We start from the raw sequence: 19,801 nt of genomic DNA on the forward strand, positions 1-19,801 counted from the left end.
ACAAAAAGGTTTGAGAACCCTTGGTATAGAGCATTAACAAATTCATCCACCAGGGCCATTGACAACTCATTCTTATGACGTCCTATCTAGCCAAGCTTTATAAACTATATATATTTTTAAAGAGAAAATACAAAAATAAAAATAAGCGAATATTTCGACTTTGGTGAACAACGTTGAATAGTGACTTTGATATTTGAATATTCGAATATTCAAATATTTGGTGAATGCCCTAGTTTGTTTTTGTTTATGACCAAAATATCCCCAAAAAGAATAGATTTCCCACCCTTTTACACCTGTAAACGTGTGATGTTGACAATAAACTTGAAATCTTGAAAACTAGAAAGTTTGGACGCAAATGTCTGCAACATAATAGGAAATGCACGCTCCTTGGTGCGCAGGTCTCCACCAGGCTTGGTTGCAATAACCATCATAGCCAATTGGAATGGAATATGAAGAATTTGAGATTATGTGTGCCTATTTAGATTATGTGTGCCTATTTAGTCCATGGGCCATACGAGATGTCGGTATCGGAAAGGTGGCAAAGGTTATCATGCATTTTTGAAAAGCTCTATATCTGTAGATTATAATTTGGTATGATAACCCTTTCTGAGACACAGCTAAATTGGTGTTATCAGCCGCTAGAGTTGGTGTCCCATTAACTTTACTATACAGGAAAAAAAATGCAAAACATTAATCTGCTTTAAGTAGCATATGAGGGGTCAAACTAGGGGTTTTTCATGATTCTAAATCCATTGCAAACATCCGTTTTGCATAAAAAACATTCATTGGGCTAAAACGGCCCCCACAAAAGTGTGAAAAGTGATGACTCATCACTTTTCATCACTATACCATAGTCTTGTGGGGCCGTTTTTTAGCCCAAGGAATGTTTATTGTGCAAAACAGATGCTTGCAATGGATTTAGAATCATGAAAAAACCCTAGTTTGACCCCTCATAATGGTACTTAAAGCAGATTATTTTTTTGCTTTTTTTCCCTGTAATGTAAAGTTAATGATAACATGCCCATGGACTAATTTGTGTCAAAGATTTGCACACAGAGTCTCTCTGAGGCTTTTAGCCATACATGACAGTACTCCAGTATTTTTTAGTACGAGTATCTATACTTTGACCCAAGCACAAGAGCTGAGTACTTTGTCCACAACTGGTCTGAACAGGGAAACGGAAAAATAGAAAATTAAGTGTCATAATTTAAAACGTTGCTTTATTTTCTAAAAGCACAGAGGAGTCATATTTCCATTGGATATACATAGATTATGTATATACAGTATTACCAGTAAGACTCCCTAATCGGATAAGCGACCGTCAGGTCGCATACACAGGGCACACAAGGAGGGAATATGGGAAATGGGACAGATCCATGTTGGTGACATGACTTTAGAGATACTGTGTACCACTTTGCCTGATTTTAGGGCAAAATCAGTAGGAGCAGTGTCCAAAAATGTGTTTTGCAAGAATCGGCCTCATGGTGGCGCTAGAAGAGGGCCATGTGAGAAATGAGGGGTGGAGGTTGTGGTTTGGCAGGTGGCGGAGATATGAGTCGGGCAAAAGTGTGACGTGACGTGTGACGGACAGACTGACTGACTGACAGACAGACAGACAGACAGTGGAGCTTTTGATAGTAACTGCGACCTTGCGGTCGCAAAAACCATGGGTTTGCACAAGGAACGGCGTTCAATGTGGATTCAATCATGTTCATTGAGATGTGTTTTCTTGCAGTTGGCTGGTCAATCAGTGGACGGATGTTCATTCGATCTCATTGGTGCATTTGCAGGAGGCGGGACGTGTGGGCGGGCGTTTAGATGATCTTATTGGTGCAATGGCAGGAGGCGGGGCACCAGCCTGCGACTATGGGGTTGCCGCAGCCCCACTGATTGGTCAGGTCAGGACAGTTACTGAAGGTGTCATGAAAGGGACATGGGTTGGCTGAGAGAGAGAGAGAGAGAGAGAAAGAGAGAGTTAATTCATAATTGCGACCGTCAGGTCGCAGTTACTATCAAAACCTCCACCAGCTGTCAGTCTGTCAGTCAGTCACACGTCACACATCACACTTTTCCCCTGCTCATATCTCCGCAACCGTTGCCCCGATCCAAGCCAAATTTCGCACACACACTCCTTGCCTGCCAAACCACAACCTCCAACAATTCTCACATGGCCCTCTTCTAGCGCCACCATGAGGCCGGTTCTTGCAAAACACATTTATGGACACTGCTCCTACACATTTTGCCCTAAAATCACGCAAATCGGTACACAGTATGTCGACACTCATCTCATCAACATGGATCTGTCCCACACAGCGCCACCATCAGGCAGATTTTTTATCCCACAATTCTTTTGTAACCCAATTTTTTAACCCAGTGTCAATTGCTAAGCTGTAATCGTGGGCGCTGCTCTCCCTCTGCCAACCTGAGGAGAGCCCCGAACTGAGCTCATGCTTCCTGCGATGCACGAGGAGTCCAAGCTGCTTCTTATCACCTGACAGGGTTTCCCCGGTGGGACATAACACGTGAAAGAAACACGTTATTCCCACCCGTTCCTTTCCCCTCCATCAGGTGCCCCGGCTGGCCATGGGGAGGCAGTATAGAGACCAGGATTACTGCATGTTTTATTTTTTTATTTTTTGTGAGGGTACCTACCCTAGGGCAGGGGTTCCCAAACTTTTTTTTGTCTCAGGGCACCCCATAAATATTTTTTTAATCCGAGGCACCCCTACATTATAATTTTCACTCCCAGCACCTTATATTTATAGCATATCGTCGTTGTCGGGTGGAAACCTTGTACGTCCAAAACCGTTCGTTTTGTATTTATCATCTATAAAATGTACTAAACTAGTGAAAACAGCAGATCTACACGCACTGTGTGTGTGTAGATCGGCTGTTTTCACTAGTTTTGTGCGACGGTCTTGTATGATGAAGCTGGGCAAAAGACGTACACATTTGAAACTTGGAGATACAAGGTTTCTGCAGACAGTGACAATATTTTAGTGATTATGTTGCGAGGAAAACGTTGAGATAATAGCCATTTTGGTTAGAACTGACTGAAAATAACTTTGTACTTCAAGTTTAAAATGATACTAAATATAAGTGTGCAAATAAATTCCAAATATTATCAAATTATCTGGACTGCTGTCACGGCACCCCAGGGTGCCCCGTCACCCACTTTGAAAACCCCTGCCCTAGGGGACACAGGGAGAACATGCAAACTCCACACTGTGTAGGCTACTTGGTTTCTTAACCACTGCACATCACATCATTAAAGTCCTTCACAGTAAAATTGGTAGAAATATATGGTCACTTACTGCACAGCCCGTCATCACAGGCGTTGGGACAGTCACCACAAGATTGCCCAGACTTGTAGGGGCGTCTGAACTGGTAGTTACCTCTGCAATGTAGAACACATCATCAAATATTAAACATTATGATCACTGCAATGTAGGATACATCATCAAATATTAAAGGGATCCCTGGCTAATACAACACATATTATTAATACATTATAACCAGTAAGACTCCCTAATCGGGAGATAAGCGACCGTATTACACCAAAAATGTGTTTTTCCAAAATAGTCCTGATGGTGGCGCTAGATGGGACAGATGCGTTTTGATTACATGACTGTAGAGATACTGTGCGATTTGCGTGATTTTAGGGCAAAATCTGTAGGTGTCCAAAAATGTGTTTTAAAAAATCGGCCTGAAGGTGGCGCTAAGATGAGTGTAGACATACTGTGTAGTGATTTGCGTGATTTTAGGGCAAAGATTGTAGGAGCAGTGTCCAAAAATGTGTTTTAAAAAATCGGCCTGAAGGTGGCGCTATATGGGACAGATCCAAGTTGATGACATGAGTGTAGACATACTGTGTACCGATTTGCGTGATTTTAGGGCAAAAATTGTAGGAGCAGTGTCCAAAAATTTGTTTTGCAAGAATCGGCCTCATGGTGGCGCTAGAAGAGGGCCATGTGAGAAATGAGGGGTGGGGTCTCCGCGCCGCTGAGGCGGCCGAATAGGTACCGGCCCCGGCTCTCCCGGTCGCTCCTAGCCCGAGTTAAGGCATTTTATGTGAGCTGCAGTGGAGGGGGTCCTGCAGTGGAGGGGGTGTGCAAAATCTGGCATGGATCGGGGCAGCGGTTGCGGAGATATGAGCAGAGCAAAAGTGTGACGTGTGACGAGTGACGTGACGGACAGACGGAGGGAGGGAGGGACAGACGGACGGCCGGTGGAGGTTTGGATAGTATAGGAGTGCAAGTAACTGCGACCTACGGTCGCAATTATCCTCTATAACTACAATGTAAAATTAAAAACACCTTAAATATTTTATTTCTTCTAGAAATGCCTGTTGCAAGTTGATGATGTCATAAAACCATATGTGGTCTATCCCTATGGAATTTATGGCATGCATGTGAAAATAAAAACAAACGTAACTTGCGACAGGCATCTCCCCTATTGAGTGAAAGATTAGCTATTTCTAGGAGAAATAAAATATTTAAGGTGTTTTTAATTTTACATTGTGGTTATAGAGGACAATTATAATGTATTAAGGCATATTTGTCGTATTAGCCAGGGATCCTTTTAAACATTATAATCACTGCAATGTAGGACACATCATCAAATATTACACATTATGATCACTGCAATGTAGGATACATCATCAAATATTACACATTATGATCACTGCAATGTAGGACACATCATCAAATATTAAACATTATGATCAATGTAGGACACATCATCAAATATTAAACATTATGATCAATGTAGGACACATCATCAAATATTAAACATTATGATCAATATAGGACACATCATCAAATATTAAACATTATGATCAATATAGGACACATCATCAAATATTAAACATTATGATCACTGCAGGACACATCATCAAATATTAAACATTATGATCAATGTAGGACAGGGGTCTTCAACAGGGGGTCCGGGACCCCTAGGGGGTCCTCAGAGTTACTACAGGGGGTCCTCCAAATCTTTGTGTGATAGAAAGAAAAAATGAAAATCTCCTTTTTAGCCAGATTCTTAACCAGATTCTGAGAACTTTAGCCAAAAATAGCAGATCTACAAGCTCACAACGCCTCGTGCTGTGAGGCGTTGTGAGCTTGTAGATCAGCTATTTTTTGCTAATGAGGGGAAAAAGAGCAGACTAAGTACAGAGTGAAAGGTCAAGTTTATTAAGTATTGACGGTTCAAGAGGTTAAATATCTGAAAACACAAATTGACATGAATCCAAAATACACTGATGATTGTGCTGTCAAATGGTGAAACTATATGGAATCTATGAAAATGTTGTGGGGGTCCCTGCTTCATCTCTGTCTCAACTAAGGGGTCCTTGGCCTGAAAACGTTGAAGACCTCTGATGTAGGACACATCATCAAATATTAAACATTATGATCACTGCAATGTAGGATACATCATATTAAACATTATGATCACTGCAATGTAGGATACATCATATTAAACACTATGATCACTGCAATGTAGGATACATCATATTTAACACTATGATCACTGCAATGTAGGATACATCATATTAAACATTATGATCACTGCAATGTAGGATACATCATATTAAACATTATGATCACTGCAATGTAGGATACATCATATTTAACACTGATCACTGTAATGTAGGATACATCATATTAAACACTATGATCACTGCAATGTAGGATACATCATATTAAACACTATGATCACTGCAATGTAGGATACATCATATTAAACACTATGATCACTGTAATGTAGGATACATCATATTAAACATTATGATCACTGCAATGTAGGATACATCATATTAAACATTATGATCACTGCAATGTAGGATACATCATATTAAACATTATGATCACTGCAATGTAGGATACATCATATTAAACATTATGATCACTGCAATGTAGGATACATCATATTAAACACTATGATCACTGCAATGTAGGATACATCATATTAAACATTATGATCACTGCAATGTAGGATACATCATATTAAACATTATGATCACTGCAATGTAGGATACATCATATTAAACACTATGATCACTGCAATGTAGGATACATCATATTAAACATTATGATCACTGCAATGTAGGATACATCATATTAAACACTATGATCACTGCAATGTAGGATACATCATATTAAACATTATGATCACTGCAATGTAGGATACATCATATTAAACACTATGATCACTGCAATGTAGGATACATCATATTAAACACTATGATCACTGCAATGTAGGATACATCATATTAAACACTATGATCACTGCAATGTAGGATACATCATATTAAACATTATGATCACTGCAATGTAGGATACATCATATTAAACATTATGATCACTGCAATGTAGGATACATCATATTAAACATTATGATCACTGCAATGTAGGATACATCATATTAAACATTATGATCACTGCAATGTAGGATACATCATATTAAACACTATGATCACTGCAATGTAGGATACATCATATTAAACACTATGATCACTGCAATGTAGGATACATCATATTAAACATTATGATCACTGCAATGTAGGATACATCATATTAAACACTATGATCACTGCAATGTAGGATACATCATATTAAACACTATGATCACTGCAATGTAGGATACATCATATTAAACATTATGATCACTGCAATGTAGGATACATCATATTAAACATTATGATCACTGCAATGTAGGATACATCATATTAAACATTATGATCACTGCAATGTAGGATAGATCATATTAAACATTATGATCACTGCAATGTAGGATACATCATATTAAACATTATGATCACTGCAATGTAGGATAGATCATATTAAACATTATGATCACTGCAATGTAGGATACATCATATTAAACACTATGATCACTGCAATGTAGGATACATCATATTAAACACTATGATCACTGCAATGTAGGATACATCATATTAAACACTATGATCACTGCAATGTAGGATACATCATATTAAACATTATGATCACTGCAATGTAGGATACATCATATTAAACATTATGATCGCTGCAATGTAGGAAACATCATATTAAACATTATGATCGCTGCAATGTAGGATACATCATATTAAACATTATGATCACTGCAATGTAGGATACATCATTAAACATTATGATCACTGCAATGTAGGATACATCATATTAAACATTATGATCACTGCAATGTAGGATACATCATATTAAACATTATGATCACTGCAATGTAGGATACATCATATTAAAAACTATGATCACTGCAATGTAGGATACATCATACCAGTAAGACTCCCTAATCGGGAGATAAGCGACCGTTGGTCGCTTATCTCCACAAATATCACAACCTACACCTCTCACGTCATACGGGTAGCCATAGTTACACCTGGAATGTTGAATCTCCATATATGGAGATAACCTACGCATCACACAAAGTCTGACCTCACCAGCCCATACTTGGGCATGGACGACTTATATCTCCATATACGGAGATGGCCATATATGGAGATACGATGACATCACAGAGTCCACAGCTGATGATGTGGCGTGATGTCATACAATACACAAACAAGCCCTATATAAAGGGGCAATTCTCACCAGGGAAGAGAGCATTGCCTGGAATGTTGAATCTCCATATATGGAGATAACCTACGCATCACACAAAGTCTGACCTCACCAGCCCATACTTGGGCATGGACGACTTATATCTCCATATACGGAGATGGCCATATATGGAGATACGATGACATCACAGAGTCCACAGCTGATGATGTGGCGTGATGTCATACAATAAACAAACAAGCCCTATATACTGATGCGATACGATGACATCACAGAGTCCACAGCTGATGATGTGGCGTGATGTCATACAATAAACAAACAAGCCCTATATACTGATGCGGAGATATGAGCAGGGCAAAGGTGTGACGTGTGACGTGTGACCGACCGACCGACCGACCGACCGACCGACCGACGGACGGCCGGTGGAGGTTTTCATAGTAAACTGCTCCCTGACGGTCGCATCTAAACTGCGACCTCCGGCCGCAACCAGTAAGACTCCCTAATCGGGAGATAAGCGACCGTTGGTCGCTTATCTCCACAAATATCACAACCTCCACCTCTCACGTCATACGGGTAGCCATAGTTACACCTGGAATGTTGAATCTCCATATATGGAGATAACCTACGCATCACACAAAGTCTGACCTCACCAGCCCATACTTGGGCATGGACGACTTATATCTCCATATACGGAGATGGCCATATATGGAGATACGATGACATCACAGAGTCCACAGCTGATGATGTGGCGTGATGTCATACAATACACAAACAAGCCCTATATAAAGGGGCAATTCTCACCAGGGAAGAGAGCATTGCCTGGAATGTTGAATCTCCATATATGGAGATAACCTACGCATCACACAAAGTCTGACCTCACCAGCCCATACTTGGGCATGGACGACTTATATCTCCATATACGGAGATGGCCATATATGGAGATACGATGACATCACAGAGTCCACAGCTGATGATGTGGCGTGATGTCATACAATAAACAAACAAGCCCTATATACTGATGCGATACGATGACATCACAGAGTCCACAGCTGATGATGTGGCGTGATGTCATACAATAAACAAACAAGCCCTATATACTGATGCGGAGATATGAGCAGGGCAAAGGTGTGACGTGTGACGTGTGACCGACCGACCGACCGACCGACGGACGGACGGACGGCCGGTGGAGGTTTTCATAGTAAACTGCTCCCTGACGGTCGCAATTAAACATTATGATCACTGTAATGTAGGATACACCAGTAAGACTCCCTAATCGGGAGATAAGCGACCGTTGGTCGCTTATCTCCACAAATATCACAACCTCCACCTCTCACGTCATACGGGTAGCCATAGTTACACCTGGAATGTTGAATCTCCATATATGGAGATAACCTACGCATCACACAAAGTCTGACCTCACCAGCCCATACTTGGGCATGGACGACTTATATCTCCATATATGGAGATGGCCATATATGGAGATACGATGACATCACAGAGTCCACAGCTGATGATGTGGCGTGATGTCATACAATACACAAACAAGCCCTATACCAGTAAGACTCCCTAATCGGGAGATAAGCGACCGTTGGTCGCTTATCTCCACAAATAGGCCAAAAGTTTGTTTTACCAATTATTACACTCTATGTGAACATTTACATCAACAAATCCCAAGTACTATGCAGAACGACCCATTTCAAGTTTTTAATGTACAACAATATTTAGAAAATAGGTCTACAAGGTCACAATGCTACGCATTGTACTCGTCCCTTATATTCCCATAGGTTATATGGAGATCTCAGTGTTTGTCAGTCCTTGTTCATTTATGCCCATATATGGACATCTCTATATCTACTGTAACAGTCCTTGTCCCTTTATGCCCATATATGGAGATCTCTTAACTGTAAGTCCTTGTCCCTTTTATGCCCATATATGGATATTCCTGATGTCATCAGTATATGAACATATATGGGCTTTCTGATATGCCCATATATGGAGATCTCTTAACTGTAAGCCCTTGTCCCTTTTATGCCCATATATGGATATCCCTGATGTCATCCGTATATGCCCATATATGGGCTTTCTAATATGCCCATATATGGAGATCTCTGTATCTCCATATATGGGTATAAAAGGATACTTCAGGTCTGACATCAGGTTTGTTTATATTGGGTTGCTAGGTTTGACATCACAAACTCCATGGGCCATCTGACCTAGAAATCTATATTTGGGCATAGATGACTCATCGTGACCTCATCATGATTTCAATCGCTATAAAAGGACTCTCAGTGACATACACTCTCCACAGATAAAGCAGTCAACCAGCCTACCAGTCAACCCATTCTTTGATTACTTTGTACAACTAGACTAGGGTAAAAAAATGGTTGCTATGGTAAACAGTTGGTTGCTAGGGTAAAAAAAACATGGTTGCTTCGCCAGGATCAACTAAGCTTATAGCTTATCATCACATCCAACCATCTTAAGATACTCAGCTAGTGGGGAATGCTCTCTTCCCTGGTGAGAATTGCCCCTTTATATAGGGCTTGTTTGTGTATTGTATGACATCACGCCACATCATCAGCTGTGGACTCTGTGATGTCATCGTAATATGAGCAGGGCAAAGGTGTGACGTGGTTGTGACCGATGTGACCGGTGTGACCGACCGACCGACCGACCGACGGACGGACGGACGGACGGCCGGTGGAGGTTTTCATACTAAACTGCGACCTCACGGTCGCAATAAAGGGGCAATTCTCACCAGGGAAGAGAGCATTGCCTGGAATGTTGAATCTCCATATATGGAGATAACCTACACATCACACAAAGTCTGACCTCACCAGCCCATACTTGGGCATGGACGACTTATATCTCCATATACGGAGATGGCCATATATGGAGATACGATGACATCACAGAGTCCACAGCTGATGATGTGGCGTGATGTCATACAATAAACAAACAAGCCCTATATACTGATGCGATACGATGACATCACAGAGTCCACAGCTGATGATGTGGCGTGATGTCATACAATAAACAAACAAGCCCTATATACTGATGCGGAGATATGAGCAGGGCAAAGGTGTGACGTGTGACGTGTGACGTGTGACCGACCGACCGACCGACCGACGGACGGACGGACGGCCGGTGGAGGTTTTCATAGTAAACTGCTCCCTGACGGTCGCAATCATATTAAACATTATGATCGCTGCAATGTAGGATACATCATATTAAACACTATGATCACTGCAATGTAGGATACATCATATTAAACATTATGATCACTGTAATGTAGGATACATCATATTAAACATTATGATCGCTGCAATGTAGGATACATCATCAAATATTAAACATTATGATCAATGTAGGACACATCATCAAATATTTTGCTGGGTTACCATGGCGACGCACCACACCGCACCGCCTACTTGTGCCGTCGTTTCCATTGTCCAAAGTGGGTTCGGTAGGGCCGAACACCGTTATAGTTTTATACCACTGGTTCCCAAGCACTGGGTCGGGACCCATTTGTGGCAGATCTACAAGCTTCCAACGCGGCGCGAAGCAACGCGTTATGAGCTTGTAGATCTGCTATTTTCACTAGTTTGGGTCCAAGGCAAACATCTCATTTCTCTTTTGGGTCACGAGCTAAAAAGTTTGGGAAACACTGTTTTATACGGCATGTGTTTTGGACCTTCTCAGTGAGATGTCTCCGATGTGCTGGTGTAAAGGGTGAAAGACTCCACTTGTGTTTGTATGTTTGCTCTGGCTGTGTACAGATATATCTCTTTAAAGCGTGGGATAGGAGGTTAATGTTGACTTTTGTGCTATGCGCAGGCCATATGGAGAATGATGTAGTGTATCGCAGGGGTGGGTGCACCCCTCTCATCTCTGCAGATGTTTGAGTGTTTGCAGGGATGGGAGGGGCGTACTCACTTCTGTAAGGTACTGTATTCTTTGTATTTAGCTGTTGGCGGAATTTGCACTGCAATGTCTGTTTTTGTTTACATGTACAGTATGTATTTGATGTGTCCGATAATCCCATATGGGATGGGTCAAATATTGTCCAGACACGGAAATAAAATATTCATTCATTCATTCATTCATTCATTCATTCATTCATTCATTCGATATACAGATCCAACTAAAACATAAAAATAGAATATTGTGTGAAAAAGCAGCAGATGCCATAGCATCCGAAATCATCTGCAGAAACGTCACACTGGAATTCAAGCAACTCTGACTTCAGAAGGTTGACGTTTCCGTATTATAAATACTTTTTTAAAGTGTCTAATGTTGTCATATTTTTAAGATATGTATTTTTGTTCATTAAATTACAGAAAATAATTAACTTAATATTAACAATTTTAACAATATTAAAATGTTCTTTTTTTATTTTTTTACAGACAGAACCAAAGGGAACCAGCAGTGTAGATGGACAGTAGACGGATTTATACTTACATTGGGCAGTACTGTCACACATAGAAGTATTTATACTTACGCTGGGCATTACTGTCACACACAGAAGTATTTATACAGTGGGCAGTACTGTCACACATAGAAGTCAGTGGCATCAGTTCAGAAAAAGCTAAGGTATGGTAACATGACTGGTGTCTTCGCGCGCGTGCAAGATACCAGTCATGTTGCCATACCATAGCAACAGGCATGATAGGCTACATTTATTTTAAGAAGTACATTCTATTTTCCCCCTGTTTCTATGGTTTCTTGGGCTGGATATGGCAGCCTGGAACGGTTGTTCAAGTGCAGCTAAAGTTGGCATGTTAGTAAACGTGCCACAATTAACAATAATGCATTGCACCTGTGCAGCTGAGCTGCGGAACCTGGGATTATATACCATTCTGTCAAGATGGGGAGAAGTGTGGAGAATATAATTATAATACCTTGTTAAAGTGACCATTTTGTTAAATTTTGGATTTGTAGTTATTTAATTTAACAACATAATAAGCAGCACAGATAGAGAAAGAGACATTCATTCATATTTAACAATTCTACTGCCAGATGTATTATTTATTTATTGGGGCTGGTGACAGCAAAAAGCAGCTTACCTTTGCGATGTTATAAAAAAATATGTATTCATTATTTTCAAAAGATTTTCTTTATTTTCTTTATTTTTTATGTGTGTACTTTAGCCAAGCTGGCGGCAGAGGGCAGCCTTATGCCCTCACCCAAATAGGTGTGAATTGGGCCGCTCCGCTTGCCGTCGGTCAGAGCATAGAAATGCATAATCTAGATCAGGTCCACAGAGAACAGCCAGGAAGTGAATTGGACATCATTGATGTTTATGTGTGGTGGAGATTTGAAAGCAGCATTACGGGAGATGTTTTTACTGTACATACCTGCGCGACCCCTCATCAGCTTACAGTCATCAAACAAGGTAAAAAAGAACGAGCCGCGGTATTGGCAGCGAGCTGGGTTCAAAATTGGGGCGAACGCGAACGTCCGAAGCGGTAAAAGAGTTAAAAGTAACTTTTATTTTCCCCCCTGGACCCAGGGTATGGCAGCTGCATACCCCGGCCATACCCAATTGACGCCCCTGACTGTCACACGTAGAAATATTTATACTTACGCTGGGCAGTACTGACACACATAGAAGTATTTGGCCTTGGCGTTGGGACAGTAGGCCAGGCCACATCCCACCTGGTTGGAGCTGTACCACACCTCCTGTACATGCATGCACACACAACACAACTCAGCTCCTAGTGCAGCATCACCTCAGCAACTGAAACATTTTGACATGTTAGCAACACGTGCAAACATGACTGCAGGGACATGCGGGAAAAAGAGTTGTAAGCCCTCATTGCGCGCTATAGAGATCTCTCTCTATAGCGCTGCTGCTACTCAAAGATTTGTCATTTCAGATAAGCCAGTGGGCCAATTACATGAGTTATATTTTGTCGTTGTTGGGTGGAAACCTTGTATGTCCAAAACCGTTTGTTTTGTATTTATCATTTAAAAAATGATTTAAACTAGTGAAAACAGCCGATTGTAGATCGGTTGTTTTCACTACTTTTGTGCAACGGCCTTGTATGATGAAGCAGGGCTTTGCTTTGCGAAAAAAATGTACACATTTGAAACTTGGAGATACGAGGTTTCTGCCCGACAGTGACGATTTACTTTGTTGGCCGCCCAGCCCCCGGAATGGAACGAAACCTCGTATCTCCAGGCCGGCCATTTTCCTAATGGCCGGCCTGGACCGGCCGGGAATGAACCAGCCGTTCGGGAGTTGTCCCGCTTTTCCCAATGGCCAGCACGTCCCTGCATGACTGTACCTGTGTGAAGTGTCCGACCACTTCATTGTTTAAGGATCCCTCGCCATAGCGGAAGTTCTTCACCTCGCTATGCCAGGACTGGACCGCGGACTCCCATGGCAACTTCGAATCAGCCATGAAAATGTTCTCCCCACATCCACTGGCTAGAGAGAGAGAGAGAGAGAGAGAGAGAGAGAGAGAGAGAGAGAGAGAGACCTTTACATCCACTGGCTGTACAGAGAGAGAGAGAGAGAGAGACCTTTAGGCCGGATTTAGACTGCAGTCAAATCCAGCCCAAATCCGATTTGGTTGTCAAATCCGATCTTTTGGCCCGAGTATTCACACAGCATTTTGTGCGTTCAGACAGCGTCAGCCCAAAGCTGCCCTGCGGCGACATGTATGCCTTGGTTACCGTGGTAACGACGTAAGCGTCATGAAGTTACGTCACTACGCCAACGCTAGTTGATTACGTTCAGGAAATGCGACATAATAGACCATTGTAAACACTCGTTACAATATAGTTTTTCTCTCTTCTTTTCTTTACTCTTGTGTTTCGCTCTTCTCTCTGGTTTTATCTATTTAGCTCACGTGTTTTCTCTCTTCTCTCTTGTTTTTCTCATGTGCTCAGTGCGCTGTAATCAAATAGTAAATACTCGCGCTCTGTATGATGTAATTTACAGCCGCATTAATTGATACGTTTGCGCTCACACTGCACACTGAGTCATCCGAAACAAGGAATCGCTGAGTACACGTCTGTCCACGGGACATGAATGTATCCAAGCTGCATAATAATGCCTCCTCCATCTCCCTATATGTTCATTAACTCTTCAAGTTCAACTCAAAATGTAACCGCAGGACCCCCGCAAAATTGCGGCACAGGCGTTATCTGCAGTCGGAAACGGGCGATCAAAGAATAAAACCAGCGGCGGCCGGAGGGACAATCAACGTCTCTCTCTCTCTCTCTCCCCCTCTCTCTATCTCTCTGCCCCTCGTCTTGCCCTCCCTGGCTCCCTCTCTCCCTGCACTCTGTGCGTAAAGCGTCTCCATTTGGACATGATTTGGCACAGAGAACGAGAGAGAGAGAAAGCCCGCGAGCAAGGGCGAGAGACCCACACATCGCCCTATATTACTGTATATTAGGCCTGACTGTGAGCAACTCCTCACAAATAATACACTATGCGCGATCGAGAAATTAAATCAATGAGGGGAGGGGGCGGCCAGCATGGACCTTAGGCTAATGGTCATACATCTAATGAGAGCGGACGGTCTGGAGGGGGATTTAACCTTTTATATATAACTATGGATTTAACCCGCACATGGCTCTATATACCACAATGCTTCATTGCCTGTATTTGAGACAGATGGATTCACACCAACAGTGAAGCATTTGCTGTAGCGAATCGAAACCACTGTTTTTTGTGGATTTGCATTCGTTTCTTTGATTCGAAAAATAATACGGATTCGTTTTCACACATGCCCAAACGTTGTATATTTTCCGACAATAAGAAGTTACATGATTCGTTTTAATCGCAATAAAACGTGCCTGTGTGAATGCCGCCTGAACTGATTCAGGCTAGATTTTAGTGGCAGTGTAAAGCCGGCCTTACATCCACTGGCTGTACAGAGAGAGAGAGAGAGAGATCTTTAAACCAGGGGTTTTCAAAGTGGGTGACGGGGCACCCTGGGGTGCCGTGACGGCAGTCCAGGGGTGCCGCGAGATAATTTGATAATATTTGGGATTTATTTGGACACTTAAATATTTAGTATCATTTTAAACTTGAAGTACAAAGTTATTTTCAGTCAGTTCTAACCAAAATGGCTATTATCTCAACGTTTTCCTCGCAACATAATCACTAAAATATCGTCACTGTCGGGCAGAAACCTCGTATCTCCAAGTTTCAAATGTGTAGGTCTTTTGGTAAAGCAAAGCCCTGCTTCATCATAAAAGACTGTCGCACAAAACTAGTAGTACATTTTATAGATGATAATACAAAACGAACGGTTTTGGACAAGGTTTCCACCCGACAACGACAATATGCTATAAATATAAGGTGATGGGAGTGAACATTTTAATGTAGGGGTGCCTCGGATCAAAAGAATATTTATGGGGTGACCTGAGACAAAAAAGTTTGGGAACCCCTGCTTTAAACAACTGCTATGTGTGCACAACCTTTCCTATGTGGACATACAGGCCAACTATTCCTGACACCACATGCACAATTATTATGTTTCTGTAAGTTAGACTTGCCTCAGTTGCAATGGTAACAGCTCTGAGAACAGATCATCATTTCTATTCCCTTCAATTGAACATACTTTACATTATTATGTTTTGGTTGTATTGTTCCACTTTTGCTTTGGCAATGTTAACGTATGTTTTCTCATGCCAATAAAGCCTTTTGAATTGAATTGAATTGAATTGAATTGAATTGAGAGTATTTGTGTGATCAGCCATGCAGTGAATCTTTCAAAGCGTGCAAAACATACGTGTGTAAAAAAACTGTGTAGGGTTATTCTACTGGCACTAATTTGTCCATCGGTTTGCGAGATCCACATAGAATGTGTCTGTCTGTCTGTCTGTCTGTCTGTCTGTCTGTGTGTGTGTCTGTCTGTCTGTCCCTCGATATTCCCACATATGGAGGTGACTGATGTCACAGTGTCATAGCCTCGCCTCCAAGTCGTCTGCCAAGCGCTAAACTGTTAGCCTATTATCTAAAGGGAAGGTGTGTTCAGTGCCTTTGTTTAATGTGTTTTTAATTTGTTTTAAAGTGCCTTGTGTTTAATGCCGTCCTATTCCAACTAGAACTGAGGCTGATAAAGCTGTGTGTACAATGTGAGCTGTGATGCCAATATTTGTTCTTCCACTCCAGACGTTTCCAACGGAAGTCACAGGCCAGCTTATCTGAGATCACCTGAAGTAGTGGCAGTGGACCAGTGTTGATTTCGTTGACTAAAACTATGACGAAAAATGTGTGTCGACTGTGTTTTTTTTTTCACTGACGAAAGATAAATAAAAACTAAGCTGTGATGACTGTCGCACAAAACTAGCGAAAACAGACGATCTAAAAGCACACAACGCCTCGCGATGCGAGGCATTGTAGATCGGCTGTTTTCACTAGTTTAGTACATTTTATAGATGATAAATACAAAACGAACGGTTTTGTATACAAGGTTTCCACCCGACAACGACGATGTGCTATAAATATAAGGTGATGGGAGTGAAAATTATAATGTAGGGGTGCCTCCGATTAAGTATGTATGGGGTGCCCTGAGACAAAAAAGTTTGGGGAAACCCTGCTTTAAACAACTGCTATGTGTGCACAACCTTTCCTATGTGGACATATAGGCCAACTATTCCTGACACCACATGCACAATTCTTATGTTTTGTAAGTTAGACTTGCCTCAGTTGCAATGGTAACAGCTCTGAGAACACATCATTTCTATTCCCTTCAATTGAACATACTTTACATTATTATGTTTTGGTTGTATTGTTCCACTCTTGCTTTGGCAATGTTAACGTACCGTATGTTTTCTCATGCCAATAAAGCCCTTTGAATTGAATTGAAAATGAATTGAATTGAATTGAGAGCAGGGCCGGATCTAGGCATAGGCAAGGGGGGGCAATGCCCCCCTAAATGCCCTGTCTGCCCCACCAAACATGATGGCATGCAAAAATCAAAAAGTTCAAAAATATTAAACATTTTTTAAATGTTATGCTACAACAAGGTAGATAGATAAACTGATAAGATATTAGAGAGAGAGAGATAGATAGATAGGTATTGCGTGTTAGGTATAAGTGTATAGGTATAAGTGTGCCAAAATGCCCAAAAGTGTGGGCACCCCTGGGCACCCCTGATCTAAAGGGAAGGTGTGTTCAGTGCCTTTGTTTAATGTGTTTTTAATTTGTTTTAAAGTGCCTTGTGTTTAATGCCGTCCTATTCCAACTAGAACTGAGGCTGATAAAGCTGTGTGTACAATGTGAGCTGTGATGCCAATATTTGCTCTTCCACTCCAGACGTTTTCCAACGGAAGTCACAGGCCAGCTTATCTGAGATCACTTGAAGTAGTGGCAGTGGACCAATCACAGGCCAGTTTATCTTAGAGTGTTGATTTCGTTGACTAAAACTATGACGAAAAATGTGTGTCGACTGTGTTTTTTTTTTCAATGACGAAAGATAAATAAAAACTAAGCTGTGATGACTAAAACTAAGACTAAATATATTGACAATTGACCGGTCGCTATGCCCCTCCTAAAGCCGTCCTTGTCCAATGCCAAGTTAGCAACAGGTTACTAACGCAGCTGACTTGGCAAGCTGCCATGGCGGCGCGCATCGGTGTACCGCGAGTCTGGCTGCTAGATAGAGATGGGATTTATGGTTCTTTGAAGTGAGCCGGAACTCTGAGATCCATTCCTTTCAAAGAGCCGTTCAAAAGACTGTCTCATTTTAGTTACGGTTACTTTGTAGATTTTGATTATGATTGCAAATCACTTCCACCCAAATAGGCCTATACATTTTGGCCATTGGATAGGCCTACATTTCTGGCATTTGAAAATAGGTGATCTACAAGCTCACAATGTGCCACGTTGCGATGAATTGTGAGCTTGTAGATCGGCTATTTGCAAATGATTTTTCTACATTTTACTCATTGGAAAACCTGTGAAACAGGACATTCTGCATAATGAGTACATTCTACTTTAAGTACATTTTGATACCAATACTATTTTACTTTTACTCAAGTAGGGGCCTACATTAATAACATTCCAAACTTGATTGCAGTATTGATATGTTTACCTAAGAAAAGAAATTTAGCACTTTTCCCACCACTGTTCATTAGAAAGGAACAGCTCCCCCGCTCCCTACTGTGAACCGAATCATATCGTTCATTTCAAAGAGCCGTTCAAAAGACTCGATTCGTTCGCGAACGTCCCACCCACTCGCTTCCGTGTCACAAACACTGAAACAAAAACAGAACGGATTGCACTGACCTACACGGTTACACCCCGCCATTCCGAACATTGACTTCTAACCCTAACCCTACCCCTAACCCTAACCCTAACCCTAACCCTTACCCTAACCCTAACCCTAACCCTAACTAACCCTAACCCTACCCCTAACCCTAACCCTAACCCTAACCCTAACCCTAGTCAATGTTCGGAATGGCGGTGTTTCGGAATGGCGGTCTGACACCGACCTACACAAACCCACGGGAATAATTTAGGAGCACTTCATGAGAAAATATAACTGGTAATACTTGTGTACTGTATGTTAATCTGACTTTTAGTATAGGCTATTGTTTTCTTCCTGGACGTGCGTTTGTGGCAGGTTTAACATGGGATTTTGACAGCTGGCTTCTCCTCCTCTGCACGCCGCCATGGCAGCTTGCCAAGGCACCCGCCTTAGTAACCTGTCGCTAACGTGGCATTGGGCAAGCACGGGTTTAGGAGGGGCATAGCGACCGGTCAATTGTGTCAACAAAATAAAAACTAGAATAAAAAGTTAGGGAGGGACTGGTGGAGGAGAAAGTCATTTTATGTTTGGTTGCTCTCAGGTGTTGCTTGCTGAAAATAGCAGATCTACAAGCTCGGCTATTTTCAGCATGCAACCAAGTGTAAAATCAGCCATTACAATGTCATCAAGGCCTGCCAAAATACATTTCAGTTGACTACTGTAAATCAACTGTAGATTTAGTCGCCTAAAATCTTATGATATTTAGTCGACTAAAACTAGACTAAAACAAAATCTTTTCAGGTGACTAAATTATGACTGAAACTAAATGACATTTTTATTAACTTTACTATGACTAAAAGTAAATCAAAATTTGCTGTCAAAAACAACACTGCAGAGCACACACCAAAGGGATATATCACTATGGACTGGGGGAGATACTAGACTTTTATAAGGACCTCAAGCTGAGCCATTGCCGCACCATCACTACCAGCCCCCACCTATTGCCTA

General features: G+C 41.5%; 1 protein-coding gene across 1 annotated transcript; it reads right to left on the minus strand.

The window, feature by feature from the left end:
- Positions 1–1,814: 1,814 nt before the first annotated feature.
- Positions 1,815–13,984, minus strand: LOC308300341 (cysteine-rich venom protein-like; the record flags this gene model as incomplete). Its single annotated transcript, XM_080744157.1, has 4 exons — positions 1,815–1,942; positions 3,315–3,397; positions 13,165–13,259; positions 13,868–13,984. 4 exons carry the CDS (start codon positions 13,982–13,984, stop codon positions 1,815–1,817), a joined length of 423 nt encoding a protein of 140 aa, XP_080600283.1.
- Positions 13,985–19,801: the final 5,817 nt, after the last annotated feature.

The sequence above is a fragment of the Nannobrachium achirus genome (assembly GCF_963921795.1).
Source record: "Nannobrachium achirus genome assembly, chromosome: 16".
Lineage (NCBI taxonomy): Eukaryota > Metazoa > Chordata > Actinopteri > Myctophiformes > Myctophidae > Nannobrachium > Nannobrachium achirus.